Here is a 13,464-nt window from a genome sequence, read left to right as displayed (position 1 = left end):
AGTTCCACATGTCAAGTAAGTCATTCTGAAAGATATTCTAATGAAGGATCAATCAGTAAGGAAGGATTAAGTAATTTCAAAATGGCATATACTTCAAATTGTCTCCTGATAGAGCTAATAAATAAAACCTTTTTTCTCTCTTTTTTCATTAGTTCTTAAACTGAAAAATAGCTTTATTTTACAAGTAATTGAAACCAGCAACAGATTGCAACTAGACCAGTATACCAAACTTGTTCTTAATTAATGAGATGGAAATCCTTAGGTATACCAACAAAAATCCCTGTGTACATGAAGGTGATGAATAATGAATTATGGTTTATTTTACATTCATTGTGATTGTTGCCTTGAGTTATATATGAGAAATAATGTCTAAATTATTATGCAATTATTAAGTAAATATATAGCAGTTGTAATTTGATGGGAACTGTGAAAACATTAATACTATAACTCTTCATCTGTCAAGAACTAGGATTATTGGTAGTCTGAACAATACTGAAAATTGCCTGAAAATCTGAAGTTAAGAAAAAAAGATCATAGTTAACCACCAGAATTGAGTCCATGTGCTTACCATAGTAGAAGTTATCATTTTCTTGTCTTTTTTACTGTCAATTTGCATAGTCTTAATAGCTTTAGTGCTTTGTTTTCTGAATCTACAAGTTATTGTTAGGAAAATTAGAAACAAATACACTGATAGTATCAGGTAGCAGTAGCTGATAGTCTTCAAACAAATAAAGACTCTGAATATCTGGAAAAGGTGAACATAAAATCTATCCAAACAACAGAAACTTGACACAGACATATAGCAGCATCTATAAAATCATGCTGATGATACATATGACAAAGACAGAATAGGCTATATTTAATGTATTCCCTTGATGAAACAAATAATGTGATTCTTTTAAATTTTCCCATTAAAGGTTATTGAAAGTCTCCATATTTGAAGTAGTATGCCCTCAGCTATCTAGAAATTTGAACCTTCTAATAAACTCAGAAATGCTTATACTCTGATGCCTTCTATACCCATATGTATAATGTAATTGAAATTTTAGTTATTGAAATGCACATTAGTTGTATGGAGAAAGAACATGGAATTAGCTACATATTATCTATTATTTTTAATGCTAGAACAACAGATACTTGAATATTTTAATTGCTTTCTAATGTATTTTTAATGGCCTATTTGTAGTATTGGCATAGTAAGTAAGGTACTTAGTCCTACTTGATTTTGTCTGTTCTTGTAGCTAGAATTATAGTAAATGTAATTGCCAGGTTCATTTCTTCAGTCTAAAAGGTTTTGGAAAAGTACATACACTTATTTATAAAGGAAAAGTTGTAGAGAAAAAATGGTTTAAATTTATGACATATCACTGTGTCTTCAACTTTTTTGTACCTGAAATAATATGACTTAAGTTGCCTATTTTTCTGAATCTCTTGATTCCCAAAATTGGTCCTTTGAAGGTTAGGTTTTGGAGCATAAGAGATTTTACAAGAAGAATAGATTTTAGTTTCCTTCACTGTGATTTCTTTAAGTCAGTTGTTTTTCTTTATGTGTTATTTGCATAAATTAGTTCCTAATAAAGGTTATCAAGTAGTAATTTTGTACTTTATTCAAGTAATATGTGTTTTAGAAATTTTTCCCTCGGGTTCTTAGTTATAGGTTTGTTGACTTTTGATGTTTTAAATCAGTAAGAGATGAATAATAAAAAAATTGATAGATTGGTTAAGAAAACATGATTTTTAAATTTTTTTAAAAGCACAAAGAACTCATTCTTTAAGATGTATACATTTTTGCTATTTGTTGTTAAATTTTGGTCTTGTTATCCAATTGATGCAAAATTCTTTTTACAAAACACTGAAATAATACAGATTTTTCTTCATTGTCAGCAGGATGAGATTGTCTGAAACGAAGAATAGGTATGATAGTTTTCTTAGATTTTGTACATCATAGGAGGCAAGACACTATCAGAACATTTGCTAATAACTTTTAAAATGTACTAGAAAGTACTGTGAAAATCCAGATGAACTGGATATCTTACAGATAATTTTGACAGAATAAAATTAAATTCTCAGAGTGGTTTCTTACCTCTTTGTATATTTGATTGCAGCTTGGAATTCTTTAGAATTTTAAAACATTTAAAATAATTATAGTGTATTGGATTGAATTCATAACCTTGAATTAAATGTATGTTATGCCAGTGAAAGTTTTAAAATTGTCTAATGGGCAAATAATTTGAAATTCTTTCAGTTCAAAGTTGAAATTGTTGTGGTTGTTACTTTTGAGCACTTAAAATTATACATATACATTCATTCATATGCTCATAACATTTCTACTGTTAAAATGTTCTGAATAATATTTGTTTTGTCAATATATTATTGTTGCATTTTCCCTAAAACATTTATCTCAGGTGTAGGTTGCTTTTGTCATAAATACTAAATTAATAATCTTGTGAGCAAAGGATAGAATTAATAATATTAGAGTTGAAACGTGCAATAGCTGCCCTTTTATCTTTGAAATAAATGATTTTTAAATTATTTAGATATTCTGTCAATATGTTTACCCTTCAGGTGTGATGAATGCAGACTCTGCTACCATTTTGGCTGTTTGGATCCTCCTTTAAAAAAGTCTCCTAAACAAACAGGCTATGGATGGATTTGTCAGGAGTGTGATTCTTCATCTTCTAAGGTAAGTCAGAAAAGTCTGTAAGAAAAAGAATTAATTAGTTCCATTCATTTTGGCAGCTTTTCCATATTACCACATCAGTTTCTTACCTTTAAAAAGAACTGAAATATGAAGGATGATCATTTTAAGAATATATTCTTGTGATTTTATTGCCCTTAAATTAAGGGAAAAAAACCAGCCCTACATGGATTTCCTTTATGGAATATTTAGCTGTTTCTTGTATTTTCTGTATTACTGTATGTATTAAATAGTGTTCTACTAAACAAAAAAAAAATAGTCACTTTCTGGTAGTGTAACACAGGAGACAATGCCTGGAAAATTATGCTTCAGTAACAAGATATTATGTTAGCCAACAGACTAACCAATAAAATCTAATTTTATTTGTAAATGATTTATCTTAAAATACAGTCAGTATAAAGAATGTTATGGATGTTTCACAAGGCCTATTCCTTTAAAAAATTCTAGTTTTCATATTTTTTCTGATATTTATTTTAGCTAAGTAGAAAGAATAAAATACTAATAAGGTTTTTTAATAGTTTATCCCCTAAAACAATCTCTGAAATCATGTCTTTTGAATAGTAATCTTTTACTCTTAAAATGTAACAACCTGTAGTTTGAGATTATTGCATATGAATCTTTAAAGTTTGTGAAAGAATAAATAGCTCGTTTCTTGATACTTTCACTCATTTGACAGAAATATCGAATGCATTTGAATAAAGACATTCTCTTCAGCTGTGGGTTGATCAAATTGTCCTTCCCTTAAAAAAGACAAAGGAGGCCAGATATGGGGACGCAAGCCTATAATCCCAGGTACTCCAGAAGTGGAAGCAGGAGGATCGTGAGTTTGAGGTCTGCTTGAGCAAAGTTAGCAAGACTCTATGTCAAGATCAAAATAAAAAACCCTAAGCACTGGAAGTGTGTTTCAAGTGGTAGAGCATAAGTGGGAGGCCCTGGGTTCCATCCCCAGTCTCTCTCTCTCATTCTCTCTCTCTTTCTCTCACCACACACACACACACACACACACACACACAGAGAGAGGAATTTAGGTGTCTGTCGTAGTATGGACATAAAGTCTTTCTTCAATATGACTTAAATATATTTTTCTGTCTTCTTTAGAGTAAATTGAAATTGATAAAGAATTCCTGTCAGTTTGTTGAATCAAAAATAGTCTTTATCATTACCTAAAATGATATTATATAGTTTACCACAGTGGTCTTCTACAGCTTTATTTTTTTAAGCTGTAAACAAATTATTTGGATATTCACAAAATAGTTTCTATTGTAAATTAAAACTGTATGCCTGGAAAAGCAGTATATTTTCTTCTTTCTCTATCTCCTTGTATTTTGTTTTCTCCATCTCTACTTCACATTTATTCACTGAAGTCAAACACTAGGAGTTATTCTCAAGCCTAACCCATCCTTACCTCACATAGCAACTCTCTTCCTGAGTCCTGTAAACGTTTTCTTCCTTAAACGCTTCTCCAGTCTATTGTTAGCTCCTTTTCGCTACTGTTATTGCCTTGATACTGTGCTCAGTCTCTTGTATTTTAGAAACAATTTAAATAATTCTGCCAGACTCATTTTCCTTTGATCACTTCACTAGAGGCCTACAAATGAAGTATGACAAAAAGTGACCTTCAGTCAAGTTAATTATATATAACATCCAATTGTAATTTTCATGGCTGCGTATGTTTTATAATTAACATATTTTAGTAGTAAAGATCAGGTATATAAAAAATTTAAAAATATATATGTATGTTGGGGTATATGCTTAATGTTCTTAGTATTGATAATAGTATAGTATATTTAGATAGGAAATATTTACTAGGAAATATTTATATAAATATTTACTGCTACTAGAGCAATTGTTCTGAAAATACAATTGATCACACCTTTTCTTTAAATTTAGTAGTGTTTTTTCACCGTTTTACATTTCCAAAATGTAACCAAAAAAATCAGGAAATTAACATTGATACATTACCATGTAATCCTAAAATTTCATTCGAGTTTTGCCATATGATAAGGAATCTATTTTAGACTCATGCACTGGATTTAGTTTTTATGTTTTTATAGTCTCAGTGTTTCTGGACAGTCCCATAATTTTTCCATAACTTTTAAACTTTGAAAAATATGGAGCAGTTATTTTGTAGAATTCCTTTCACTTTCCATTTTTCTGATGTTTTCTTGTGGTTAAATTCATTTTATGCATCTTTGATAAGAATACCAGATGTAATACTGTGTGCATTCTATGCAGGATTTTGATTGAAAAAATGTTAATTTTAATCACTTGTTTGAGTAGTCAGTTTTGTTTTATTCAGTAGATTATATTGGTTATTAATTATTATTTATGTTGATGGTCACATTGTCCCAAATTTGGTTAAAGAGGGCTTCTTCAAGCTAATTTTTGTATCCTTTACACATAATTTTACTATCTTTGAGTGAATCTCCATTGAAGGTGTTCCAGGCTTGACTGACACTTCCTTATTGCTCTATTCTTGGAATTAGCTGTTTCTCCAAGGAACTCTGGCTCCTTTTAATGGAGAATGGTATTTAGAACCCAAGATCTTATATGCTTATTGTTACTGGGAAGGTGTTCTTCCTCATTCTTTTCATTAGACCAAGTGAAGGACTAGACGTATAAATGTATATGTTCATACATACACACATTTATGTCTATATTTCTATGTATTTATAGATACTGAAAATACTTTTGTTTTCTCTCATTCCATCTTTATAACTTGTTGTCTGGCAGAAAATTGGCTCCTATTTTTTTTTAGCATATTCTTAGGCGATCAGTCCCCCTCATATGGAAATAGTCTCCTGTTACACATCATCCTTACAGTACTGGAGCGCCATTTTGCTTACCACCCAGTGACTTGGATTTGAACGTGCAGGAAGCGGATAAAGAGGGAATAGTGTTGGGTATTTATATTTTTACATAATCTTAGGTGATTTTTGAGTAGTCATAGTACCACTATTTTATCTACCTTATAGAATCTTTAACAAAGTTTTGAAGCTTATTATTAACTTTTTATAATCTTTAAATAAACATGTAACAATGCGTATAACCTATAAGCAAACTTTTAACATATTGACATTTTAGCATTGTGTTGTGTTACATACATGTGAAATATAAAGTAGACTTAGTATTGTATTTTTAAAAAATAGGGCATAATTACTGTTCAGTCTTTCCCAAGATAAACTTGATACAGATCTCAACAATTTGTGTCTGCTGAAATACCCAAAATGAAAACTTATTTTGACATAGCTAAATGAACATGTATAAAAGTTTCTGCAAAAAGTGCTTCCTCCAAGACATATGCATTCACAGGTGCCACTGAGGATTCTTGTACTTTACAGAAACTGCCAGTTAGAATCATATCTATCCATCCTTACTTAAGCTCTGTTTTGTGAGAAGCCATAGAGTATACATGACGGGTGGTTTATCTGACTGCTCCAACATGAGGTGTCTTAGCTCAAAGACTTCCATTTGGTTAACTCTTCTTTTAGTGTACTCTGCTTTTTGAGCAGTTATAAACTGTGGGTTCACATGCATAGAAATCTCATCTAAATCTCTTATGGAGAAATTTCTTGAGATACAAATGCATGACACACAGCTGAAGCAGTGTTATTTCGTGGTAATCTTTTGAATTAGAAATCTCTAAGTAAGGACAATATAATTTAAAAATTTTTGTTTTATTTTGCACATTTTCTGTATTTAACAGTTACAATTCTTTAACTGATCTGTAAAAGCAACATATAAATATATTTATTTTCAAGTAAAGTCACTGAGATTTGTGCCTTTTGAAGAACTGAACTCTCTCCTCAAGAAGTATTTTGCCACAATACATTAAACAAGCACATTTAATTAAACCTGGTAATATTGGAAATTGAATGTCTGAATTTTATGTATTGTGAAGATTTATGAAAAATATAAAATTAAAATGAACTATCTTTTAAAGTTCTTTTAAATTTGAAGCATATAACTGACCCATAAAAAAGGACTTTTTAATATTTTAACTATTCATTTGACCTCTGGGATTTTCTGTGACATTAAGTTGAATTTTAAGTTCTGAATTTAGTATGGTTGATAGAGAAATAATTTTTCAGGTAAAACTTATAACACATAACTGTCCTAATTCTGTACTTGTGTAGCATTTGTACAAGCATTGGAGCTTACACAAAAGTGTTTATCAAGTAACAATTTTTGGCAAACAAGATTGTTTGCTGACCGTTCTTTTTAAGGAATTTTTATTAGCACAAATAAACTGTACGAAGGGATTTCATTGTGATATTTGCTGCATGCATGTATGCAATATACTTTGATCAAATTCACCCAATCTATGTTACTGTTTTTTAGCTCTCCTTCCCCTCTTTTAACACTTTTTAGTAGGTTTAATTATGCTATTTTTTCACATTTATATACTATACTTTAATCTGGCTATTCTTTATAATAGAATTGGAATCAGTCCTGATCTGTTTAGTTCTATAACCTGAGGTAGATTTTATGAGAACCATGAACTGACACGTATTAAATATGCACTTTGGTAAATCAAGGCAAAGTATTCCTTAAGGGTCTTTTTGAAAATACGATTTCTTCTGGGTAAAATTTATCAATGTTTATGATACACATATTTTGATATATTTCTATATCACATTCACAGAAAAAGGAAGATGCTAAAACCTCTACAAATCAACAAATTCTTTCTAAATTAATCTATAGTAGTTTGCAGAATTGAAATATTAAAAGACTTTCTAAGTTATACATAGTACAAACTTTAAAAACCAAGCCATTTTCTAAGTTAGGTGGCATGTGGACTTGATGCATTTACATAGCCTGCTGTGGAATACCATATGTGACAAGAAACTAAATCCTAACCGAGACAATTAATCAAAGTACAGTAGGGTGCCATGTACAAAAAACACCTTTCAAACTCACAATGTCCTGCTGTCTTTTAGTTTGAAGTAGTATTTTATGTGTTTTTTTATTTTAGAGAAAAATATCAGTTACCTACCAAAAATCTGAGAGTTGAGCTAAAGAATATTTTATTACAGCTTTTAAAATGTCAATAAAGAATATCTTAACCTTATTAACCCAGCACTTGAAATACTAAAACTTGTTTGTACAAGAACCCATTGCATCAGAGATCATAACACTGTATAAATCAGGAATATGAAATAATAATAATTATGTACATTTGTTAATCCAGTGTTTATACACTGTGTGAAGAATAGAGACATGTTCATTGTGAATAGTTGGTTGCTCCCAGTTGAAATAAACTAGCCTGTTCTCAGAGTTGTGAAAGTAACACCTGAAGAGTAAGAAAGGCTTAAATTCTGACTTCAACAGAGACTTCATATTTTCCACAGATATACACAGTAATGTGTTTCTTCTAATTAAGTTAAATTATTTCATCATTGTGTAGAAATACTCAATTTTTTTCTTTCAAACGTATCTATCATACTTTAAGAAGTATATACTCTTGCTTATAAGTAAGGTAGGCTTTAAGATAATCAAATCTAAGCTAAGAAAGTTCAAAGAATGAACTCCGATTGATAATGGAATTGAGTTCTGAAATCAAATTTATTGAAACATTCAAATCTTGATTTCTAGGAAGATCTTTACTAAGATCAAGAAGGAATTATAGATTGTAAGATGGAGACAGTGCATTATGCTAATTTTTAAATATTTATTAATATTTATGAACATATTTTTAATATGTTCATTTTTGACATTTCTGAAATTAGGTCATAAGCAGTTTTATATCTAAGTGATAATAATTCTTTTTGCATAAAAATTTGTGATTAAACTGATGGAGTTCTAAGCTGAGGCATTAATATGGTAAGGAAATGTAGTAGTTTAAATTATATAGAAAATAAAAGTATGCAGAATGGTGTAGAGGAAGTTTTTGAGTTTAAAAAAAGAAGCAAACTGGGTTCAGATCCTGACAATACTTGTGACCTTCAGCAAGTTGCTTTAGCTTAGTGGGCACGGGTTACCCATTTGAAAAAGGTTGAAGGGCAGAACATGGAGTAATAAAAGTGGCCAGTAAATGGCAAGCAGTTTAGCTACAGATTGAAAGTTCAAAGTTAGTGCTAATGTTCTGGTTTTCTAATATAAGAAATGCTTTTCAATAGTAATTTCAAAAGTAACTTCTGTTTCATTTTTTGCCTTCATATATTATCAAGTAAAAATCTTGTCTCTTTTAAAGCTCTACATTAGAGTAAGTTCATGTCTGACTTTTTCATGCAGAAAAACATCCTTTAATTTCTTGCTAGAGTAAAGAGGTATATTAATAATAATTCATATATCACATTAAATATAGAATTGTCTTGTGGAATCATGCAGAAGATCATATAACTATGTATTTATTTAATTAAGAGCATGATCTCAAATATGCCATCATATTTAAGCCACTGGCTCTGCCAGGTTTTGAATCTTCCCCTGTTATTCTACTTCATGTTTCATCCACTTTGTTGGCAATTTCCTCCTTTCTAAAAACTTCTTCCTGTCTTAAGTGAATCTGTTCTCTACTGGCTTCCCACCTTCTTAGAAAACCATTTCTGGTCTTTTTCCTAGGCTTCTCTAGGTTGATTTCAGTCTTACTTTCTCACTGCAGTGGTAATCAAAACTCAGTGCTATAGGAAAACTTGAGATTTAACATTTCATGATCTGTCTACTGTCTTTGATCGAATGTTTCTAAGAACAAAGACTTTGTGCCTTTTAAAATATTATTCTTTTGTCTAATGATTAAAACATAATTTATCAATGAATTTTAATTGGCCACTTCTTCTATATAGCATTCTTTTATTACAAAGATTAAATGGTATTTATTAAAATATGTATTGCTTGATCTCTAAGTAAAAGATTATTTTGGAAATATGGTTAAATATAATGTATTCCTTGTGTAAGACTCTTTGAGGTGTAATTTTAAAAGCTAGAAAGTAATAATTTGTGTACACTTGTATGTAAATGGAAAAATGAGACCTGTAGAACTATTCCAGGAATAGGAGGAGGAGGAATAAAGGAGAATAATGGAGGAGGTGAATTCAACTATGACATATTTGATATACTGTAAAAACTTTTAAATGTTGCAGTGTACAACCATAGAAAACAAAAAAAGAGGAATTTTGTTTAATTTTAAAAAACTAGTCTTGATTTTTATAAAATCTTGATTTAAAGAATAATGCATCTTTTTTCTCCTTACTTTTTTCTTTATTTCCTCTGGCTCCACTTTTCTGAAGAAAGTTGGGTCAGGAAAAAAATTATCTACATTTTGTTTCTTTCAATATCTTCTCATAAAGGTAAGACATGATCATTGTGAAATGTTTGGAATTTTTTTAAAATAGAGAAGAAAAATAGTTAAAATTACCTTCAATTATTACACCTCAAGATAACACATTTCTGCCCATGTTTATGATAATATCCTCCTACTATACCCTACTTTTTAAAAATTATAGCACTTCCTGCTATGTAATAGTTTTCCTTCATGAATTCTTTTTTTGGTGGTACCCTACTTTTTAAAAATTATAACACTTTTTGTTATGTTATAGTTTTCCTTCATGTTTTTTTTTTTTTTTTTTTTTTTGTGGCACTGAGGTTTGAATTCAGGGCCTCATACTTGCTAGGTAGGCACTCTTACTGCTTGAGCCACTCCACCAGCCCAATAGTTTTCCTTCATATGTGTGTGTGTGTGTGTGTGTGTGTGTATGTATGTATATACATACATATACACATAACAATTTTCCATGTTGTTACTGTCTTCTAATCCAACTTTTAAAGCCTGTGTACTATTTATTAACTTGAAGTTTACTCTCAGTGTAATTGCTAGGCCAAGTCATATGAAGATACTTAAAATAAGAAAATACTCATGCTACTACTGATAATGATAGCAGTTAACATTTATTGAGCACCACTATGCACCTGGCATTATCTAAGCACTTAAATGTATAATCCCATTTAATTCTCAGTACAGCCTTTAAGATAGTTACCTTTCTGATCTCCTTTATCCAGATGGGAAAAAAAAAATGAGGTTCAGAGAAGTTAAGGATTAGAGGTGGTATGTAGTGATTCAAACCCAGAGCAGCCTGATTCCAGAGCCTGTGTTTAGAAGCTAGCGCTCATATATGTTTTGAAACAGATATTTTCTATTTCTTATCACAAGAGATTTTCAGTTTATGTTTTGTCCTAAAGCCATTTTAGATTTTTATAATGTAGAAATTTAGATAATTGTTCTGTTGTAAATAAGCATGACTAATAATAGGAAAGAAAAAATATCTTTATTTGTAAGTTGGATCTGCTTTGGTCTTTTTAACAGATAGGAGAAGAAAACCTAGAGATTATTCCTAAAACCGAAAAATTGAGTGAAGACGCTCCTATTCTAAAGTGTGGGCAGATGGATGTGGAAGGTGATATAGCTCCTCCAGTTACTTCTTAAAATTCAGTGAAATATATATCTGTATTAAGGGAAGTGCCACCTAACAACATGAATGGTTTATGTAGACCAGCACCTAATCTGTTGAGCTTGGGTGGAGTGGATAGATTTTTCTTGTTTTTAGCCACTAGGCACTATATTTTAGTTGAGTCAAAACTTACTGTTTAATGTATGTCACTAGCTGTAAGTCTGTGAAAACCTATATTGTGAAAAATAACTACAATTAGCCACATTCAGTCTCTTTGCAAAGATATTTTAAGAATATTCTGACTTGTGCAATGTCAGCCACAGTGTGTACACACTAGAATGTTCTTGTAGCTTTTTTGTTCCCAGTATCAACATTTCTTTGCAGTAAAAATCCCTCTCAATAAAAAAAAATACCTTGTTTATAGTAAACTAATACTAAATACAATGTCATTTAGACTCATTTAGGTTAAATTTTTGCTGACAGTTTTGTTTGTTAACCAAAGAGTACGAAATTATTACCTTACCTATAAAAAGTTAAAATGGTTCTTGTATAACTGCTTTTATTCTGTTGCATTTGTACATGTAACTTAGCTTAGCCATCTTTTTTGTGTGTGTGTGATTTCAAACTTCTTTAGGTTGTTGTAGGTTAAATGTACTGTTTCTTCTTTTCCTTTGTACTATATTTGTATGCTAAACCTTATCTCCAGTCACCTAAGATACAACCTAATCTAATGTTTTCTCTGAAGGTTTCTTAAAGGTTTATGTTGTAGTCTTATACCTTCGTTGACGTTAAAGTGGGCTTTGTTGTTGTTGTTGTTGTTAAATGTACTTCAGTAACAGCTACAAATGATTATCTGCTTCATTGGTTTGAAAACTCTTTAAAGTATGCATATAGAGGTTAAAAAGTTTTAGAATCACTTTGAGAAGTTCAAGCTGCATGAAGGCATTTTTGTCAGCAATCTGTTCACTTCTGTACTCTTGAGGGGAGGTCTGGCCTCTCAACTATTAAAGACAAATTATATTATTTATAGTCTACTTCTAAGAGAGATATATAATTCAGATTATTAGATATATTTATAAATAAGTTTCCAAGATGTATAGGCAGAGTAAAACAAGTCATGAGTATGGGGCATTTCACCATTACCATATTTTATTACTGCATCAGTTTCAATAACCCACAGAAACAAACCATTACTTAATAACTCCGTTTAAAATTTAACCCACAATCCAGTCATTAGTTCAATTATAATTTATTTTTTCCCTCTGAGTTATTTTAGGAGTGTGAAAAAGGTAGATATTTTTAGAAAAGTCTAATCTCCCAGAAGGTATAGTGCTGTGTGGACATTTTCCTACTTTTCCCTGTGAATTTCACTGTCTTCATCTGTTTAAAGCATAAAAACTGTATTAAAGGATACCATCTTAATCTTTCATTTATTTTGTGTGCTTCCAAGTCTACTGCACATGTACCTAACTTTTGCAGTGAGATAAGCTTCCTTTGTTCATGAATTAACTGCTCCAAAATCCCAAATGTTGTCTTCCTTTCTACCCCTTCCTCCTTCACCTTTCCAAGCAGCAGCTGGAAACATGGCACTCTTATTTGCTATGTATGTTTGTGTTCTTTTATGAGTAAAAAGCTTTCCTAGGGCAGGAACCTCCCTAACAGGGTCAATACAGTTAGTTGTATTTTTTTAAACCCACAGTAGCAACATGAAAAAATATCTTGTGGTCTGAGTTTGACAACTTTGAACAAAAACTCTTCAAATTCATTTTTAGAAAGAATAAAAAGAGACAATAGGACTCTCAAATACCCTATCACCATAACTTGAATCATGATCTTTTTTTTCTATCTATCTCCTTTTATTTCTGTAATTATCACTTACACTTTTCTAATTTTTTTGAAAAAAAAAAAAAAGATGGCAGTACTTGGGTTAGAACTCAGGGCCTTACACTTGGTAGACAGGCCTCTATCACTTGAGCCATGCCCCCAGCCCCCTTTTTTTTTTGCTTTAGCTGTTTCTCAGAATCTCATGTTTAAGCCCAGGGCTAGCGTTGGACTGCAACCCTCTTACCCATGCCTCTTGAGTAGCTGGGATTACAGGTGTGAGCTACCATACCTGGCCTCTACTTTTCAAAAATTTGTACCAGTTCCTCAACTCTTTTAAGACCATTTTTCATCTGCTCCTCTCCTTTAAAAAAAACTGTGACCTAGCATTTTAATGTTTGCTTTTATAAACACTAGAGTCCTCTATTAAAACTGTCCAACTTTCTTTGGATCTACTTCATTGGTTTATTTAAATGTTTCTTTTTTTGTCCAGAAACAGAAATAACTAGAGAAATTTGTGGACTTAGATTTACTAGAAATTCATGCCTCTTTATCGAGCCC

General features: G+C 30.9%; 1 protein-coding gene across 17 annotated transcripts in view; it reads left to right on the top strand.

The window, feature by feature from the left end:
• Window positions 1–13,464, top strand: part of Phf14 (PHD finger protein 14) — a 229,686-nt gene that overhangs the window by 143,739 nt on the left and 72,483 nt on the right. For 4 of the 17 annotated variants that reach the window (XM_074064662.1, XM_074064666.1, XM_074064659.1 and 1 more), the window contains exons 17-18: window positions 1,885–1,914; window positions 2,566–2,683. In XM_074064662.1, the coding sequence (XP_073920763.1) occupies window positions 1,885–1,914; window positions 2,566–2,683 (148 nt within the window). Of the gene's footprint in view, window positions 1–1,884; window positions 1,915–2,565; window positions 2,687–3,374; window positions 3,491–9,924; window positions 9,985–10,997; window positions 11,089–13,464 lie in introns of those variants that run through there. The other 13 variants (XM_074064665.1, XM_074064667.1, XM_074064663.1 and 10 more) reach the window with 11 other exon arrangements.

Source organism: Castor canadensis, chromosome 2, assembly GCF_047511655.1.
Source record: "Castor canadensis chromosome 2, mCasCan1.hap1v2, whole genome shotgun sequence".
Taxonomy (NCBI): domain Eukaryota; kingdom Metazoa; phylum Chordata; class Mammalia; order Rodentia; family Castoridae; genus Castor; species Castor canadensis.
This window is presented reverse-complemented; position numbering and strand designations above follow the sequence as displayed.